The following is a 20,655-nucleotide window of genomic DNA, read 5'->3' on the forward strand; positions in this document are numbered from 1 at the left end:
AGGCCGGCAGCTGTGGCTCCAAAGGGACCCCTAGCCTGGGAACTTCCATGTGCCGTGGGTGCGGCCCTAAAAAAGACAAAAAGACCAAAAAAAAAAAAAAAAAAAAGATATGCCATCATGCATCTTGGAGTTCCCTGGTGGCTCATTGGGTTGAGGGTCTTGCATTGCCACTGCTGTGGCTCCAGCTGTGGCTCAGGTTCCAGGTTCGATCCCTGACCCTGGAACTTCCACTTGCAAAGGTTAGGCCCAAACAACAACAAACCAGATATGCCATCTTGCTGCCCCTCTTCCAACGACATGGGCGTCCCCAAACCCTTCCGGGAAGGCCATGATTCCTGCACCCCTCCACACCCCAATTATCCCATCCCCTCTGTTCGATTTCCTGGTAAACATTAACTACTAATTGAGATGAACTAATTTTTAAATTGTGGTTCTTTCTTGCTAGACTGTGCGACCCCGAGGGCAGGGCTTTTGTCCCTCTGGGCCCCTGTTGTGGTCCCCAGCGCCCAACGTGGCAGCGGGCAGAGGGAGAGAGGGTGTCATTTGGGGTGTCTCGGGGACTTTCCCGGTCCCGCTGGGAAAGCGTGATCTCACCTCCTTCCTCTCTCCTCCCCGGACGCGGAAGGGGCAGGCGGAGGCTGCAGGCGGAGACCGCGCGCCTCCAACCTCCGGCGCGCCCTCGGCTGCTGCCCGCACCGCGGTCGGGGCGTCGGGCCGTCGGGCCGTCAGGCCACCAGCCCCAGCCCCGAGGACTCCAGCAGCGCGGCGGCCGTCTCCATGGTTCCCTGGTAGGTGAGAAAGGGGTGAGGGCCGGCCGGGGAGGGGCGGGGGACCCCCGCAGGCCAACAGGGGGCCCGGTGCCCCTCGCCGGCGTTCGAGGCCAGCTGCCCCCACTTGGAACTTCTGCCGGCCTCCCTCCGCGTGTTCAGTGCTCCCCTCAATACTCCAGTTCCCTTCCCTGACCTAAGTCCTCCCCAGACCCCCAGCTCTTACCCGTCACCCCGAATCCTCCCCCAACACTCAGGTCTTCCCCTCCAACACCCCATTCCTTCTCCACATTTCTGATTTCTTCCCCGAGCTGGGCGCTCTGTCTGTTCCAGCCCCTGTTCCTCTCGCCCGCGATCGCCGCCCCCCGCCCCTCCCCCAGCCCCTCCGGGGCCTTGGTTGGGGGGGGGCTCCCCCTGCGGGAGCGCGCTGCCTCGGTCCGAAGTGTCCCATCTGGAATCTTCAGCACCCCCTACTCCCCATCTTTTCCCGCGGGGTACGGGGTTGGGTTGGTCGGTACCTGCCCAGGAGACAGACTATCCAGGACTGGTTTCTGGCACCACTCGGAGCCCGGTGGCCCCAGGCCTTCTTCCTGGCACCTGCGTTCCTTCCCTCTCCTTGTGGCTGAGACAGGGGTCTGGGGGAGGGGGCACCCCAGTGTGACCCAGGAAAGCTGGAAGCCTGGTGTCTAGGTGCCAGAGTTGGGGGGGAGGGGTTGGTGGGTGCTACAGGCTCTCGAACCTTCCTGGGCCTCTGTGTCTTCCAAATAAGGGACGTTCATTCTTTCTTCAAAGAACGTTTATGGAGCACCTGCTGTGTGGGGGAGACACTGTTCAGTATGCTGGGCACACAGTAGGGGCCAAATAGTGTCCTCATGGAGCCACATGGGGTAAAAAGCGTGGCCTGTCACAGGGGTGTGTGCCAAATGCAGAGGGCAGATATCTGGTGCCATCTCCATTGGCCAGGCTTGAGGATTCCTCAGATCCAGGCTTAGGAAGGAGACTGCACATAGTAGGTGCTTAGTGAGTAAAGGCAGGGGCCCCACAGCCAGGCTGCCTGGTTGAAATTCCTGCTGCTTTACTTTCTACCTGTGTGATCCCAGGCGAAATCACTTTACCTCTCTGTGCCTCCCTTTCCCACTGGTAAACAGGCAGTCAAAATAATCTTAGCTCACAGCCTTGCCCCTCCTTTGCACAGTGCCCAGCACATGGTAGGTGCTCAGCAAACATTTATTGAATAAATGCCCTTCAGTCTCCTGATGTTTTTCAGAGACAGTCTGGCTATGTTTTGGCTTCCGGGTCTCATTGGAACATTTCTTTTTTAGCCAAAAGGAGTGAATTTTGTCCCTGCTATATGCCAGTCCTGGTGGGAGCAGATTAGACTATCTTCTTGGGGAGGGAGGAGTCAAACAGGAAACATTTATTAGGTGCCTACTGTGTGCCGGATACTATTCCATCCACTTATTCATTTATTCAGCCAATAAGTATTTATAAGGTATACGTATCTATTTATGTAAGTATACCTACTGTGTGCCTGTCCCTGGAGATACAGCTGGGAACAAGACAGATGAACGTCCCTGTTTTAGTGGTGCTCACTCTGGTAGGAGGCAGTGCACAGTCAACAGAGTTGATAGGATAAATCCATAGTGTCAGGTGGCTGGAATTTGAAAGGAGAGAAATAAAGCAAGGAGTGTGGGGGATGGGCTTCAGTTTTAAGCAGGGTGTCCACGGTTGACCTTGGTGAGGAGGTGACATCCTTCAGGCAGACCTGAAGGAGGCGAGGGAGCCCGCAGTGTGGGTATCTGGGGAGAGGTACTCTAGGCTTTGGGAACAACCAGTGCAAAGGTCCTGAGGCAGGCTTATGCCTGGTGTGTTGAAGGAACAGTGTGGCTGGATCAGAGGAAGTGAGGGGGGCAGTGGGAGGGATGGGGGTCTGCAGGGAGGACTTGATCAAGTGACTCCTGTCAAAAACGATTCTTGGAGTTCCCATCGTGGTGCGGTGGAAACGAATCCAACTAGGAACCATGAGGTTGCGGGTTCAATCCCTGGCCTCTCTCAGTGGGTTAAGGATCCAGCATTGCCGTGAGCTGTGGTGTAGGTCACAGACGTGGCTTGGATCCTGTGTTGCTGTGGCTGTAGTGTAGGCGGGCAGCTGTAGCTTCTACTGGACCCCTAGCTTGGGAACCTCCATATGTTGCAGGTGCCACCCTAAAAAAAAAAAAAGCAAAAAACCAAAAACAATTCTTGATTTCTTCCCCCAATCCCAAACCAGCCGCTCCCATGTCCTCCTCATCTCACACATTCAAATGTCCAGGAATCCTTTCCCCCTCCTGCTCCCCTCCTGTGTCTCCAAATTATCCACACATCCATCCACTGGATCTCCTTCCTGGAGACCACCATCCAGTCTGGCTCCCATCATTGCTTAGCAGAGCCAGTGGTCCCCTCCACCCTGGTCCTCCCACAAAACCCAGCTCTCCTGCCCTCGCCCCCTGGCCCCCACCATAGCCTGTCCTCCCTGCAGTAGCCAGAGGGCACCTGTAAGCAGCTGAGTCCCTTCCATCACTGCTCTGCCCACTGCCCTCCAGGGCTCCCATCTCCTTCAGGGTAAAAGTCAAAGTCCTCACCATAGCCCGTAAGACCCTGCATGACCTGCCCTGTCCCCTCCTTTCCCTCCCTTCCTCCCTCTCTCCCCCTCCCTCACTCTGCTCCAGACACACTGGCCTCCTCCCTGTTCCTCCAGCATACCAGGCATGGTCCTGCCCCAGGGCCTTTGCACATGCCCAGCTCTCTGCCTGAAAGTCTCTTTCCCTGGATCTGCCTGCATGTGAGTTACAACCTCACTTCCTTCAGGTCTCAGCTCACTTGTCACTTCCAGAGGCCTCCATTGATCCCCAGTCCTTGGCAGCCTTTCCCCCAGTCCTTTTTGCCTTCCCTGACCCTGGCTCATGTCCTCGACAGCTCTTTCTATTCTCTGCAAATTACTTTCTCCTTCATTCCTGGTCTCTGGAGTTCTGAGAGGGCCGGGGGGGGGGGGGGGCGGGGGCTCAGCAGCAGCATCTAGAACAGCTCTTGGCACAGAGTAGGCATTCGGTTAATATCCACTCCACAAGAGTATCGATAAGAGAGGAAGGTGTGGGCATAATCCCAATGTGGTGAACTAATATAAAAGAAGAAGAAAAAAAAGAGATTCTGCCAGTATTTATTTCTGATTCGTAGGCTTTTTTTATATTGTTACACTGAGCTGTCGCTCATGAGGAGGGCTGCTTTTCTGCTCGTTTTTTTTTTTTTGTCTTTTTTTGTCTTTTTTTTTTTGTTGTTGTTGTTGTTGTTGTTGTTGTTGTTGCTATTTCTTGGGCCGCTCCCACGGCATATGGAGGTTCCCAGGCTAGGGGCTGAATCAGAGCTGTAGCCACTGGCCTACGCCAGAGCCACAGCAACGCGGGATCCGAGCCGCGTCTGCAACCTACATCACAGCTCATGGCAACGCCGGATCGTTAACCCACTGAGCAAGGGCAGGGACCGAACCCGCAACCTCATGGTTCCTAGTCGGATTCGTTAACCACTGCGCCACGACGGGAACTCCTCTGCTCGTTTTATGCACAAGGAAACAGAGGCTGAGAAGCAGGTCCTGCCAGCTGGCAGGGGGTGGACCCAGATCCCCACCCCTGTAGGTGCTCCCCTCCCCTAGCCCTGGCACCCACTGTCAGATGCCAAGTGGACTTTGTCCCGGAGGCCATGGAAGGTGGAGCCAGGTTTCTGGAAGCTTGAGGTGGCCTCTAGCCAGGGCAGATTGAATGCACAGGGGACACACCAAGGAACAGCATCTGGGGAGGGGGCCACAGCTGGCACAGTCACTGCATCGGGGCTCAGGCTGGCAGGCGGGGAGATGGAGAAGAAACACTGTGTGACTTTAGGTAACTTGCCAGGAGTGCAGGCAGGGGCAGTCCTGCCTCACTGATTCTTTATTTTTAATTTTATTGACGTATAGTTGATTTACGATGTTGTGATAATTTCTGCAGTACAGCAGAGTGATTCATTTATACATATGTATGTTCTCTTTCTCTCTCTCTCTCTCTCTTTTTTTTTTTTTTTTTTTTTTTTTTTTTTTGCCGCACCTGCAGCATGCAGAAATACCTGGACCTGGGATCAAACCCTCACCACAGCAGTGACAATGCTGGATCCTTAACTCCTTGTCCGTTGTGCCACAACGGAACTCCTATATATTCCCTTTTTTTTTTTGGCCGCCCCATGGCATATGGGGTTCCCAGGCCAGGGATCGAATCTGAGCCAGAGTTGCAACCTACCCCACAGCTATGGCAATATTGGGATCCTTAACCCACTGTGGCAGGCTGGGAATGAAACCCATGTCTCCACCACTGTAGAGACACCCTGGATCCCATTGCACTCCAGCGGGCACTCCTGTATTCTTTTTATATGCTTTTCCTTTATGGTTTATTACAGTATATTGAATATAGTTCCCTGTGTTATATAGTAGGATTTCATTGTTTATCCATCCTGTATATAATAGTTTGCATCTGCTGACCCCCAAGTTCCACTCCATCCCTCCCCCCTTCCCTCTCCTCCTTGGCAACCACAAATCTATTCTGTATGTCTGTGATTCTGTTTCTGTTTCATAGATAAGTTTATTTTTGTCATATTTTAGATATTATATATGATATTTGTCTTTTTCTGACTTATTTCACTTAGTATGATAATCTCTAGGTTCATCCATGTTGCTGCAGACGGCATTATTTCATTCTTTTTTATGGCTGAGTAATATTCCATTGTGTATCTGTACCACATCTCCTTTATCCATTCATCTGTCAGTAAATATTTAGGTTGCTTCCATGTCTTAGCTATTGTGAATAGTGCTGCTGTGAACACTGGGTTATAGGTTTGTCTGGATATATACCCAGTGAGGACAGGGTTGCCTCACTGATTCTGAGTCTGGCTGGCTCTGTTTACTTTTCCACAAGCCCAGCCCTGAGCCTCTGTTGTGGGGATGTCCAGTGAGGGGGCCTCCAGCTTGGGTGCCTGCTGGGGGTGGGCAGCTATCAGTCACCAAAGGCTCTGATGGTATGCCAGGCACTGCTCTGTGACATTTCTATGTGGATTAACTCAACTAATAGCAGCCCTCGAAGGGAGGGCTAATCCTTGTACCCATTCTACAGATGAGGAGACTGAGGCCCCAGTGTACAGGTAGCCTGTCCAAGGTCACAGCCTGGAAGCAGTACAACTGAGATTTGTACCCCACGGGCATGCTCCCACCAACTGCCCTCTCTTGCCCTGGAGGGGAGTCATTTCAGGTGGGTGTCCCATAGAGGGGGCAGCTTTTGGCTCCTAGACAAGGGCAGCTGACACTCCATTCTCACTGAATACCTGGATTCCAGGAGAACTCAGAACATGAGAATTTCATACAGACTCCTCTGTTCTATGTTGGCAGCTAAGTTGTTTGCTTCTCACAGTCTGAACGTTTGTCCTTTTAACTTTTTATTTGTTTTTTCGTTTGTTTTTGGCTGCGCCCATGGCATGCAGAAGTTCCCAGGCCAGGGATCAGACCTGCACCACAGCAGTGACAATGCTGGATCCTTAACCACTAAGCCACCAGGGAACTCCACTTTTAAGATTTTATTGATGTAGAACCTGACAATAGGACTTGGATCCTAAGTACTGAGCTTGAATTTTCAGAGTGAACACTGGGAAACAGAACTTGACGTCCAGCTCCACTCATGCCTGTCCTTTACCCTTTATCAGCTGTGCTTTTTTAAATTTCTTTTTTTAATTTTTAGGGTTTTTAATTTCTATGGCATATAGAGGTTTCCACACTAGGAGCTGAACTGGAACTGCAGCTGCTGGCCTATGCCACAGCCACAGCAGTGTGGGATCTGAGCCGCATCTGTGACCTACACCACAGCTCATGGCAGTGCCGGATCCTTAACCTACTGAGTGAGGCCAGGGGTCAAAACTGCATCCTCTTGGATACTAGTCGGATTCGTTACTGCTGAGCCACAATGGGAACTCTGAGCTGTGCTCTTTATTAGTTGAAAATTGGAGGGTGTGGAGTTCCTGTTGTGGCTCAGTGGGTTACGAACCCAACTACTATCCTTGAGGATGTGGGTTCTATCCCTGGCCTCGCTCTGTGGGTTAAGGATCCAGCAGTGCTGTGAGCTGTGGTATAGGTCGCAGACATGGCTCAGATCCCACATTGCTGTGGCTGTGGCATAAGCTGGAAGCTGCAGCTCTGATCTGACCCCTAGTCTGGAAAGTTCCATATGCCATAGGTGCAGCCACACCAAAAAAAAAAAAAAAAAAAAATTGGAGGGTGCATGTCAACACGCCTGATTTTTTCTTTTTAAGTTCTATAGGGAGTTCCCATTGTGGCTTAGTGGGTTAAGAACCCGACTAGTATCCATGAAGTTGCAGGTTCAATCCCTGGCCTTGCTCAATTGGTTAAGGATCTGGCATTGCCACAAACTGTGGTATAGGTCGTAGATGTGGCTCGGATCTAGTGTTGCTGTGGCTGCGGCCTAGGCTGACAGCTGCAGCTCCGATTCAACCCCTAGTCTGGGAACTTCCATGTGCTGGAGGTGTGGCCATAAAAAAAAAAAAAAGTTACTATACACAGAGCTGTTCCTAGGAGCCATTGAGAGGTGGAAAGAATAGTTGATCCGATGGAATTCCTGTCATGGTGCAGTGGTTAACAAATCTAACAAGGAACCATGAGGTTGCAGGTTCGATCCCTGGCCTTGCTCAGTGGGTTCAGGATCCGGTGTTGCCCTGAGCTGTGGTGTAGGTCACAGATGCGGCTCGGATCCTGCACTGCTGTGGCTCTGGTGTAGGCTGGCAGCTACAGCTCCGATTGGACCCCTAGCCTGGGGACCTCCATATGCGAGGTGCGACCCTGGAAAGACAAAAAAAAAAAAAAAAAAAAGTTGATCTGAGGTTCACTGCTATAGAGGGAGATTTCTGATATTTCAAGTAGGTTTATGCTTTGCTTTTTTTCTTTTTTCGGGTGCCCTATGGCGTAGGGAGTTCCCAGGCCAGGGATCAGATCTGAGCCACTGTTGCCACCTACGCCACAGCTGCAGCAACACAGGATCCTTAACTCACTGTGCTGAGCCAGGGATGGAACCTGTGTCTCCGAGCTCCAGAGATGCTACCGATCCCGTTGCGCCACAGCATGGGACTCCTCAAGTAGTCGATACTTCAAAAAGTTTTGGCTGACTTGTGGTCCCACCTGAACATAAGATCACTGTTGTTTTTATCCCATTTTGTTGCTAACAGCCAGCTCACATCAGAGATAGGAAAAACTATACACTTTGCCTTTCTCTTGCTGCTGCATTATGGCAGCGTCTTCTGTCTTCCGTTTTCCTCCAGGAGTACTCTGGCTGTGAGCTCGTTTCACCAGGGCTGGCTCAGCTGAAGCTACATAAGGAGTTCCCCAGTAGTTCAGCAGGTTAAAGATCAGTATTGTCACTGCAGTGGCTCGAGTTGCTGCTGTGACACAGGCTCAATCTCTGACCTGGTAACTTTCACATGCCTTGGGCATGGCCAAAAACAAACAAAAATTAGATAAGGTTGTTTCTCAGTCCATATAAGCTGGACTTTCTGATGATACACTTTGGAGACCTTCTAGAGCCAAGCGGCGTTGGTTCCAAAATAGCAGTGCCCCTTACATACCTTTTCTGGTACCAATTCTTCAAGATCTGGTATGTTATTTTTTCAGATCTCAATTCAGCCATTACATTTTTTTTTTTTTTTTTTAATGGCTGCATCCGAAGTTTTCATTGTGGCACAGCGGAAACGAATCCAAATAGGAACCATGAGGTTGAGGATTTGATTGCCGACCTCGCTCAGTGGGTTAGGGACCCAGCGTTGCCATGAACTGTCGTGTAGGTCACACATGCAGCTCGGATCCTGCATTGCTGTGGCTGCAGTGTAGGCAGGCAGCTACACCTCCGATTCGACCCCTAGCCTGGGGACCTCCATATGCCTCGGGTGTGGCCCTAAAAAGCAAAAAAAAAAAAAGCTGCATCTGAGGCGTATGGAAGTTCCCAGGCCAGGGATTGACTCCAAGCCCAAACTGTGACCTACGCTGCAGCTGCAGCAATGTCAGATCCTTTAACCCACTGCACTGGGCAAGGGATTGAACCCAAGCCTCAGCAATAACCTGAGCTGCTGCAGTCAGATTCTTAACCCACTGCACCACTCCCAAATGCTACAGTTTTAACACTTTAAGTGACATCCAATCCTACCAAAATAAAGTTGGTTTTAACAGGGGGGAAATATTTTAGGCTGCTCCAGCTTTTCCATTTTAATGAATTAAAAACGAAAAAATGTTGGAGTTCCCTCGTGGCACAGTGGTCTCTGTTGCAGTTACTCAGCTCTGCCACTGTAGCCTGAAAGCAGCAAGGACCGTGTGTAAATGAGTGAGCATGCTTGTGTTCCAAGAAAACATTATTTAGTGGAACAGCTGTGCACAGTGTCATCAAGGCAGGCTTGACCAAAAATCTGAAGGATGGTAAGAAGTGAGCTGTGAGGACTTGTGAGAGAAACTGTTCCAGGCAGAGGGAGCAGCCAGTGCAAAGGCCCTGAGGTAGGACCGTGCCTGGCAAGTTTGAAGAACAGCAAGAAGGCCAGTGGGCCAATTAAAAGGCATAACGTGGAGTTCCCATTATGGCACAGTGGAAACTAATCTGACTAGGAATCATGAGGTTTCTAGTTCGATCCCTGGCCTCACTCAGTGGATTAGGGATCCGGCATTGCCATGAGCTGTGGTGTAGGCTGGCAGCTGTAGCTCCGATTGGACACCTAGCCTGGGAACCTCCATATGCCGAGGACGTGGCCCTAAAATCATATACCCACTTTGTTGACATACATATGTATTATGTAGATAGATTAAATTAATATACTGGACTGCCAGTTCCTAAAGGGAAGAGTATGCTTGTTTTATTCTCTCTCTCCTAATAAGTTCAGTGGCACTGTCACTGCTGTGGCTCCGGTCTCCGCTGTGGCATGGGTTCTATCCCTGGCTTGGGAATTTTTGTGTGCTGCAGGCGCAGCCACAGAAAATTTTTTTCGAATCGATTGCTAACGTGACACAACTGAGCAGATTCTTGAAAAAAATGTGTTTCTGGCTTCTCTTAAATAATTAGCAGATGTGGTCTCACCATTTTCTTTCTTGGCAACAGGTATCTTTCTTGATACAGGTAGAGGTGATTCTGGGTTTTTAGTTAAAACCCAGGTGTCCTCCCAGCCCCGCCCCTGTGCCCCCCACTCTCCCCAGGTTCACAGGATCCTGCGCAACCTGTCCCATCCCCTCCCTGCCTTCTGCTCCTTCCTCTGCCCCTGCTCACTCCCTCTGCTTCAGACACATGGGCCTCTCTCCTGTTCCTCCAACAGGCCAGGCACCATCCTTCCCCAGGGCCTTTGCATATGCTGATCCCTTGGCCTGTATCTCTCATCCCTCAGGATGTGCCCACTCTCTCCCCATGTTTATGTCCTATTGAAATCTCTCTTCTCATCAAAGCCTTCCTAAACCGCATCATTTAACCCTGCCTGCACCCACCCATGATTCTTAGAGTCCATGACTCTCCTTTTCTTTTTGTTTCTCCAGAGTGCTTACACCGTGATAGACCATGAATTTCACTCATGTCTTTGGTGACCGTCTGCTCCCCATGCTAGGAAGTCAGCTCCATTTGGGGGGGGGTCTCCGTCATTCTCCCCCACCCCCCACAATCAACAGCTCAGCATGTCGGGCAGCTTCCATTTTCGAAACAGCCAGCCGCTCACTTCCTTATGTGCCCCCTGCCCCCAAGCTGCCTCTCTCCCTGCCCCTTCTTGGCTGCTTCTCTCCTGCTCATTCTGCTCAGTCACGTTCCCCTCATGCCTCCGCCCCCTGGCACCCGCTCTCCCAGGCTCTCTCTGCTCGGCTTCTGGCCTTCCTAGAGTCATCTATCTAGGTCTAAGCCACATGACAAATGCTCAGCGAATTTTTAAAAAACGCCGAGTCATTTATCCTGTGCAGTCTGTGATGTGATCAGCATGGGAGGTTGATGCACATGAATCAGCTCGTGGTCTAGACCAAGATCCCTTGACGTCAGCACTTAGCAATGTTTGGGGCCAGGTCATTCTCTTGGTGGCCATCCTGGGCACTGTGGGTGTCCCTGGCCCCCACCCACTCAATGCCAAAAGCACTTTCTTTTTTTCTTTTTTCTTTTTTGGCTGCCTCGAGGCATATGGAGTTCCCAGGCCAGGGATCAGATCCAAGCAGTAGTTGTGACCTCAGCCACAGCTGCAGCAACGCTGGATCCTTACCCCATTGTGCCAGGACAGGGATCGAACCTGCATCCCAGTGCCTCCAAGATGCTGTTGATCCCATTACCCCAACAGCAGGAACTTCTGTGCGGAGCACCTTTCCCCACAGAATTTATTTATTTATTTATTTTTTGGCTTTTTTTAAGGCTGCACCCACAGCATATGGAGGTTCCTAGGCTAGGGGTCGAATCGGAGCTACAGCTGCTGGCCTACGCCACAACCACAGAAACACCAGATCTGAGCTGCATCTGCGACCTACACCACAGCTCACGGCCACGCCAGATCCTTAACCCACTGAGTGAGGCCCGGGATCGAACCCGCAACCTCATGGTTACTAGTCGGATTCATTTCCGCTGCGCCACAACGGAAACTCCCCCACAGTCTTGACAACTAGAAACATCCCCCGATGTCACCAAGCATCCCCTGGGGGGATAGAACTATCCCCAGTGAAGGAGCACTGTTCTTGGCTCCAGTGGTCTCCTGTGGGCACCCGGACGGAGAAGGCAATGGACCTCAGCCCAGCCCAGCAGAGAGACAGAAAGTGTTCTCAGCCTCCAGGATCTGGCGTGAGGCTGTGCTTTTCCCAAGTCTGAACATGATGGTCCTTGAGCACCCTGGTGTCTTTGTTCTGTGCGCTTGGGAAAGACCTTCTCTCCATGCCTGTTTTCTTTCTCTTTCTTCTTTTTGGCTGCATCCAAGGCATGTGGAAGTTCCCAGGCCAGGGATCAAAACCACAGCAATGATCTGAGCCAAAGCAGTGATGCTGGCTCCTTAACCCACTGAGCCGCCAGGGAACTCCTGTGGCTCTTTTCTTATTGGCACTATTGGAAGGATATGCATGCCTGCCTCACACATGCATTGAGTCTTTCATTCAACAAGTAATTGTTGGGGAGTTCTCACTGTGGCTCAGGGATCTTTGGCGTCTCTGCAGCACCAGAATGCAGGTTCGATTCCTGGCCTGGCAGAGTGGGTTAAAGGCTCCAGTGTTGGCTGCAGCTGCATTCACTCAGGCTCTGGAATTTCATATGCTGCAGGGCAGCCAGAAAAAGGAAAAAAAAAAAAAAGTAATTGTTAGGCTTCTGTTCCATGGTTCCACAACCCTGCAGTGTAGGGAAAGATTCAGCCTACACCCTCTGATGCCCACGGCAGTCGGGAGGCAGAAAGAAAATGTGAAAAGTTTAACACACAGAAAAATTCACCCCGTTGCCAGTTCTGTTGTTGGGGGAACAGGATGACATGGGCAAGAAAGACTGGGATGGAGAACTGGAGTGGTCTTGAAGGGCTCCCTGAGGTGGTACCATTGTACTGGAGGGCTGAGGATGACCTTAACATCAGCCAGACAAAGGTCTGGGGATAAGGTGTTCCAAGCAGAGAGAACAGCACAGGCAAAGAGCCTGAAGTGGGAGCCAGAGAAATGAAGAGAGGAAGAAGAAGCCTCTGAAGCGCTTGGCAGCAGTGTTAGGCGTAGAGCTGGGTTCATCACATTAATAAATGCTACCTGTATCAGCTACTGCTGCATCACAAATTACCCCAGAACTTCATGGCTTCAAAACTACTCATTTATGCATGTATGTATTTATTTATTTTCTTTTTAGGACTGCACCCACGGCAAATGGAAGTTCCCAGGCTAGGGAGTCAATTAGAGCTGCAGCTGCCAGCCTACGCCATACCCACAGCAATGCAGGATCTGAGTCATCTCTGTGACTTACACTGCAGCTCACGGCAATGCCAGATCCTTAACCCACTGAGCGAGGCCAGGGATCAAACCCGTGTGCCTCATGGATACTAGTTGAGTTTGTTACTGCTGAGCCACAACAGGAAGTCCATAAATATTTATTATCTCACACTTTCTGAATATCAGGCATCTGGGGGCAGATGCACTGGATAGTTCTGGCTGGAGGTCTCTAATGAGGTTGCAGTCAGACTGTCAGCCAGGGTTGTCTCAGCTAAAAGCTCAACTGGGGCTGGAGTTCAAGATGGCGCCCCCATGTGGCTGGTGACCAGAAGCCTCAGTTCCTCTCCCATGTGGGCCTCTTCAGAGGGCAGCTTACAACAGTGGTTTACCCCCCGCCCCAACAGAGTGACAGAGAGTGACCAAGAAGGAAGCCATTGTGCTTTTTTAAAATTACTCAATTTTATTACATTTATAGTTGTACAATGATCATCACAACCCAATTTTATAGCCCATCCCAAACCCCCAGCCCTCCCCCACCCCCAACTTGTCTCCTTTGGAAACCATAAGGTTTTTAAAGTCTGTGAGTCAGTATCTGTTCTGCAAACAAGTTCATTGTGTCCTTTTTTTAGATTCCACATGTAAGTGATAGCATATGATGTTGGTATCTAACTTCACTGAGCATGATAATTTCTAGGTCCAACCATGTTGCTGCAAATTCCTGTTAATGGCTGAGTTATATTCCATTGTGTTATATGTACCACATCTTCTTTATCCAGTCTTCTGTCGATGGACATTTAGGTTGCTTCCAGGTCTTGGCTATTGTATAGAGTGCTGCAATGAACACTGGAGTACATGTATCTTTTTGAGTCATGGTTTTTTCTGGATAAATGCCTGGGAGTGGGATTGCTGGATCAAATGGTAATTCTATTTTTAGTTTTCTGAGGAATCTCCATACTGTTTTCCACAGTGGTTGCACCAATCTACATTCCCACCAACAGTGTAATAGGGTTCCCTTTTCTCCACACCCTCTCCAGCATTTATTGTTTGTAGACTTTTTGATGGTGGCCATTCTGACCAGTGCAAGGCAGTACCTCACAGTGGTTTTTTTTTTGTTTTTTTTGTTTTTGTTTTTTGGTCTTTTTGCTATTTCTTTGGGCCGCTTCCGCGGCATATGGAGGTTCCCAGGCTAGGGGTTTTAATCGGAGCTGTAGCCACCGGCCTACGCCAGAGCCACAGCAATGCAGGATCTGAGCCGTGTCTGCAACCTACACCACAGCTCACGGCAACGCCAGATCGTTAACCCACTGAGCAAGTGCAGGGACCGAACCCGCAAACTCATGGTTCCTAGTCGGATTCGTTAACCACTGCGCCACGACGGGAACTCCCCTCACAGTGGTTTTGATTTGCATTTCTCTAATAATGAGTGATGTTGAACATCTTTTCATGTGTTTTTTGGCCATCTATAAGGAAGTCATTGTCTTTTAAAACCCAACGTCACAAGTGATAACCCTGTCACTTCTGCCATAAGAACTCTGGAACAACATTGGATGGATTACCCAAGGCTGTGAATTCCAGGATGTGGGGTCATTGGGGACATCTAGAAGGCTGCCTCTTCCTGAGCAAACATGTATCGAGTGCCTGTTGGCTTCCAGCCTTTGGGTTCAGAACATTCCCTATGCTAACACAGTTCATTCCCTAAAACAATCTCATAAGTGGGTTTATTATCATCCTAATAGGCAGTGTAGTCTTGTGGTTAAGCACAAGCCTCAGACTCTAGAGCCAGATAGCTCGGATTGTAAATCCCAGCTCTGTCACTGGCTGTGTGACTTTGCGGAGGGAGGTTTGGGCTGCCTCCTGGAGACCCCCTTTCTGGTGATAACTGTGTCTTTCTGCTTCACAGGTCTGCTCTGCAGCCCCCAGGAGACCTGGTACCGTGATCCGGTAGGGCTGCCGGGCTTGTAGCACAGGGAGGCGTCAGGTGGAACATGCCTCCATCACTCAGTGCATCTCCTGCCGCTGGAGGCTGCACCCACCTGTGCCCATGGCCAACACGAGCCCGTCACTCTCTGGCGCCTTCAACATTCTAAGTGCAGCAGGCCAGGGGAAGCTCTTGTATCTTAAACACAAGCTGAAGACCCTGCGGCTGGGCTGCCAGGGGGCGGACCTCCTGCACGCCATGGTGCTCCTAAAACTGGGCCAGGAGACAGAGGCTAGAATCTCCCTGGAGGCACTGAAGGCGGACGCGGTGGCCCAGCTGGTGGCCCGCCAGTGGGCTGGTGTAGACAGCACCGAGACCCCAGAGGAGCCAGCAGACGTGTCCTGGGCCGTTGCCCGGGTGTACCACCTCCTTGTGGAGGAGAAACTGTGCCCCGCCTCTATGCGGGAGGAGGCCTACGGGGCAGCCCTCCGGGCTTTCCGCTCCAGGGACGACCACCAGCTGGGGGAGCTCCAGGAAGAGGCCCGGGACCGATGCGGGTGGGACATCCTTAGGGACATGGAGGACGTCCAGGCTCTCCGATCCGATCTGGGCTGCCCCCGGCTGTCCTCAGCATTGCCCTCTCCGCCGCGCAGCCATCCGCGGCCCATCGAAGACCTTTCTGGCTGGAGCAGAGGGCATTCCCTGAGGTCCACTGGCAGCCCGGCTTCCCTGGCCAGCAACTTGGAAATTAGCCAGTCGCCCACCATGGCGCTCCTCAGCCTGCACCACAGTCCCCATGGGCCCAGCAAGCTGTGTGACGAGCCCCGGGCCAGTCCGGTCCCCGAGCCTGCCCCTATGGGCTGCCAGGAACCCGAGGAGATGAGCTGGCCCCCATCGGTGGAGGGTGCCAACTCTCCGGTGCAGTCAAACAGCCCAGTCCCCAGGGATCTCGAGGTGGCGGCAGATGCAAGCCCCGCTAGCCTGCCTGAAGCCCCCGAAGCTCCAGAAACCAGCACACACTACCCGGTGGAGTGCACAGAAGAGCCCGCCGCCCCCAAATCTCTCCCTTCGCCCTCCAGAAACGCCTCTCCTGACGTCACAGACCAGAAGCCGCCCCTCCACCTTTCAGAAGAAGATACCACTTACCCCACAGCCCAGCCACACCCACCGACTCCATCGGTACCGCAGACGTCCCCTCCCTTTCCTTCTCCGTCGACCCTTTCTTCAGCTCCCCCGACCGTCTCCAACCCAAGTCCCCCTGCTCCCGAGCTGGAGTTATCGGAACAGAAATTCTATAACTTTGTGGTTCTGCACGCGGGTGCGGACGAACACATCGCTCTGCGCGTGCGCGAGAAGCTGGAGTCCCTGGGCGTGCGCGATGGGGCCACCTTCTGCGAGGATTTCCAGGTACCTGGGCGCGGCCAGCTGCGCTGCCTGCAGGACGCCTTGGACCACTCGGCCTTCACCATCCTGCTGCTCACCCCCAACTTCGACTGCCGTCTGAGCCAGCACCAGGCAAACCAGTCTCTGATGAGCAGCCTCACGCGGCCCGGGTGGCAGGACTGCGTGATCCCCTTCCTGCCCCTGGAGAGTTCCCTGGCCCAGCTCAGCCCCGGCACGTCCAGTCTGCTCAGTAGCCTGGTGTGGCTGGACGAGCACTCCCAGATCTTCGCTAGGAAGGTGGCCAACACCTTCAAGCCCCAGAAGCTGCGGGCCCGCAAAGCCAAGTGGAGGAAGGAACAGGACGCCCGGGCCCTGCGGGAGCAGAGCCAGCACCTGGAGGGTGAGCGGCAGCAGGCAGCGGCGTGGGGTGCGGCGTGCTCAGCCTACATCCATAGCTACCTGTCCTACCAGACGCAGTTGGAGAAGCTTCAGATGGCTTTCGCGAGCTACATGCCATTTGGGGCTCAGCTGCCCTCTGCACCCCCAGCGCCTTTTGGAGAACAGGGGCCCCTGGGAGCCCCACCACCCTTTCCCACCTGGCCTGGCCTTCAGCCACCGCCTGTGTCTCCGTGGCTGGCAGGCACGCCCCCACCAGCCTTCCCGCAACCTCCTGCCTTCCCGCAGCCTCCTGCCTTCCCTCAGCCTCCTGCCTTCCCACAGCCTCCGGCTGCGTCACAGTCCTCCCCTGTGAACCCTCAGAGCTCTGGGGTGCAGCCTCTCATCATCCACCATGCTCAAATGGTACAACTGGGGCTCAATAACCACATGTGGAACCAGAGAGGGACCCAGGCGCCCGAGGACAAGTCACCAGAAACGCAATGACCAAATGTCTGGACCCGATGACTTCAGCCTTGCCCCTCCCCCACCCCCATCTCCAGGAGGCAGTGGAACAGGGGTCATCCGCTACTTTCAGGACACTGCTGGGGAGACCTTTGGGTCTCAGGAAATGGTGCAAAATGGGCCTCTTGCCTTTCTGGTTCTCCAGGTTGCCAGAACTGGATGTGAGTTTACACATTTCTTTCTCTCCTTTTGGAGAGTGGTGGTGGGGAATGGGCTGGGGGGTATTAGAATGGAGTTTTAATTGTAATAAATATTTATTGAATGCTTCAGCAGTGCCGTTGTCCTCTGGGGGACCTCTGCCTTGCCCTTTGTCAAGATAAAAACTGGGCTACTATTGCCATAAAAGCAAACCTAAAGCGAGAACTTTGAATGACATGAGCCATAGTTGTGCACATTTGCTCTCATTTCATTGGTCAGGATGGAGTAAGAGTAGAATTTTAACATTTGTCAAACACTCACCATTTATCCATTCTGGAGGCTTTAAATATCTAAATGGGAGTTCCCGTCGTGGCGCAGTGGTTAACGAATCTGACTAGGAACCATGAGGTTGCGGGTTCAGTCCCTGCCCTTGCTCAGTGGGTTAACGATCCGGCGTTGCCGTGAGCTGTGGTGTAGGTTGCAGACGCGGCTCGGATCCTGCGTTGCTGTGGCTCTGGCGTAGGCCAGTGGCTACAGCTCCGATTCAACCCCTAGCCTGGGAACCTCCATACGCCGAGGGAGCGGCCCAAGAAATAGCAAAAAAAGACTAAATAAATAAATAAATAAATATCTAAATGTATTTTCAGGGATTCCCCGTCGTGGCTCAGTGGTAATGAACCCTACTAGTATCCATAAGGACGTGGGTTCGACCCCTGGCCTCGTTTAGTGGGTTAAGGATCTCGAGTTGCTGTGAGCTGTAGTGTAGGTCACAGATGTGGCTGCGATCATGCGTGGCTATGGCTGTGGCTGTGGTGTAGGCCAGCAGCTACAGCTCCCATTCAACCCCTAGCCTGGGAACTTCCATTTGCCTTGGGTGCGGCCCTAAAAAAAGACTAAATAAATAAATGTATTGTTGTCTTCCCCAGGGAAAAGCTTCTATTGCTGGTTCCATTTTACATATGGGGAAAACCAAGGCCCAAAGGGGTGAATTCTGGTCCCCAAAGTCACACAGATCGAAAGTGGGGAGATTGTCGTGAAGTAGTTGGATTTCCAAGGGAGGGAATGAAGGTCCAGCCCAGAAGAGCCAGGTGAGCCAGGAAGCTGCAAGCCTCTTCTTGCTCAACAGTGTGATCTGAACATTGACTTCACGTATCCTTTCCTCTGCTGCCAGCTTCCTCAAAGGGCAGGCCTGGTGTGAGTCACCCAGCCTGTCGTGCACCACTTGCTCTTTGAGCTGCTGGCTCAGATTTTTGTTGTGTTCTGGCCTCCCCACCTTGAAGTGAAACCTGGAGAGATCAGATTCTCTGGTGGGGTGGGGTGGGGTGATGTCATGGAAACAGCCAGTTTCTGATTATGGAGGCTAGAGTTGGCTGCAATTCACTGGACGGTTGCCGTGGCATAGGCCATTTGTTTAGTCAACCAACATTTATGGAGCTCCTACTGTGTGCCAGGATTGTCCCAGACCTGGAGGTGCAGTAGGGGCAAAGACAGTTGTGATCTGTGCCCTGCTCTCTTTTCAATCGCAGGCTCAGGCCGAGGGGAGGGAGCATCAAACTCATGGTTGATGAATATGTCATCAAACAAGGAAGCAAGATCATTTCAGAAAGTGAAGAGACTTGGGAAGAAATAAACAGGGCGAGTGAAGGGAGTGCCTCTGGCCCAGGTGGCCAGAGAGGGCCTCTCTGAGGAGGAGGTGGCATTAGAGTCAAGATGGGGAGGAAGAGAAGGGGGTGGTCATGATTGGAAGAGCTTGGGAAGGAAGGTGATCTTATGGGCAGAGGAAATAGGCAGTGCAAAGGTACTGGGGCAGGACTGGACCTAGTGTGTCAGAGGAGCAGTAAGGAGGCCCCTGTGGCTGGAGCAGAAAGAGGGAGGGGAAGCAAGGGAAGAGGTGACGCCAGGGAGGGGAGGGTGCAGTAGGTCTTGGGCTTTTGCCCCCAGGGAGGTGGGAGCCCTGGAGGGTTGTGGACAGAAGAGGGGCGGGGCTTGACTCAGGTGCTCACCAGCGCCCTCTGGCTGGGGCAAGGAAGGCTGACTAGGGCGTGAGGGCAGAAGCTGGGGGCCAGGGGAGGTCTGCTGAACTGGTCCAGGCCAGTGATGATGGGGGCTGGACCTGGCAGAGGCAGAGGAGAGAGGAGGAGTGGGCACATTCAGAATGTGAGTCCCTCTTTCATCCCCCAATCATAGTCACAAGTCATAGCCCTTTTCTGGGCCACATCTTTCCCACCTGTACAATGGCCCTAGTGTCCTTGGGTCTGTCCCTGTGTCACCCCAGCATATTTAAAGCCCTGAGCTGAGGGCTTTATGTGCTGGATAAGCTCATTTCATCTACAACCCCAGGAGCCAGAAGCAATGTCCCCAGTTTATAGATGAGGAAACTGAGGCCCAGAGAGGTGACATCATTTATCTAAGGTCACACAGCTCATAAGTAGCCTTCTGGGACAGGAGAAGGAGCCAGGGGGCTCTCTCCATGGATTCTAGCCCATATGGAGACTGTGCATATGGTCTTGATTTTTAAAATTCTTTTCAATATTCCAGTTCATTTTTTTTTTTCAGGGCCACACCCATGGCATATGGAGGTTCCCAGGCCAGGGGTCTAATTGGAGCTGTAGCTTCCAGCCTCCATCACAGTCATAGCAACACGGGATCCGAGCCTCATCTGCGACCTACGCCACAGCTCATGGCAATGCCGGATCCTTAACCCACTGAGCGAGGTCAGGGATTGAACCTGCATCGTTGTGAATGCTAGTCAGATTCATTAACCACTGAGCCACGACAGGAGCTCCTATTCCAGTTCATTTTGTTACTTGTTAATTCATGGCTTCTTGTCCACACTCTACCCACCCAGAGAGAGTTGGGGACCAATCTGTCTTGGTCACTGCAGTATTTTCGGAAGCCAGCACAAGATGTGCCACAGAATAATTGCTCAGTAAACCCTTTTGACAGTTAGTGGGCACCTATTGTGTACAGGCCGTGACGGGCGCTGGGGACACAGACCTGGGGACACAGTGCCCCATGGAGCTCACTGGGCACTGAATGGAGAGGATGTAGATTCCTCCATCCTTTCGGCTAACCAACATTTATTGAGCTCCTACTGTGTGCAGGTCCTTGGGCACAGTGAAGACTGAGTTGTCACCCCCTCAGGTGACCCAAGACACCCCTGTTCTGTCCTCTCAGAGCTCATGGTCCAGTGCCAGAGACAGAGATAGTTAAGGGGCAATCAGGCCAATGATGAAATGTAGGAGGCCTCAGAGGCCTGAGGGGACCCTTGACCAGCCTGGGAGGATGAAGAGAATCTTTCTGAAGGAGGAAGTAAGCTGACACCAGAGGCAGAAGTTGGAATGAGCCATTGTCAGGGAAGTGTCCCTGGAGCTGGGCACAGCATGGGCAAAGGCCTGGAGGGGAGGCCACTTAGGGAAGGGCAACTTCACGGGGGCCACATGAACCCAGAGGCAGGGGCTCCCCCACAATTTTGGCTGCCCCAGCGCCCCCTGGTGGCCACCACTTTCCCAGATACCCTCCCACATCAATGTCCTGTGGGCCTGGGGTGTTTCCTGGGG

At 52.3% G+C, this 20,655-nt stretch overlaps 1 protein-coding gene across 2 annotated transcripts; it reads left to right on the forward strand.

Moving 5' to 3' along the window:
- Positions 695 to 17,229, forward strand: TICAM1 (toll like receptor adaptor molecule 1). Of its 2 annotated transcripts, none has more exon segments than NM_001315738.1 (2): positions 695 to 788; positions 14,657 to 17,226. In NM_001315738.1, a coding segment is annotated over 1 exon segment (2,142 nt). In that variant the 5' UTR covers positions 695 to 788; positions 14,657 to 14,797; the 3' UTR covers positions 16,940 to 17,226.

This window comes from Sus scrofa, chromosome 2 (genome assembly GCF_000003025.6).
Source record: "Sus scrofa isolate TJ Tabasco breed Duroc chromosome 2, Sscrofa11.1, whole genome shotgun sequence".
NCBI classification, from domain to species: Eukaryota; Metazoa; Chordata; class Mammalia; order Artiodactyla; family Suidae; genus Sus; species Sus scrofa.

Excerpts from the sequence above, each read along its gene's own strand:
- TICAM1 (XM_021079827.1), top strand. The coding sequence starts at position 14,798 with ATGGCCAACACGAGCCCGTCACTCTCTGGCGCCTTCAACATTCTAAGT.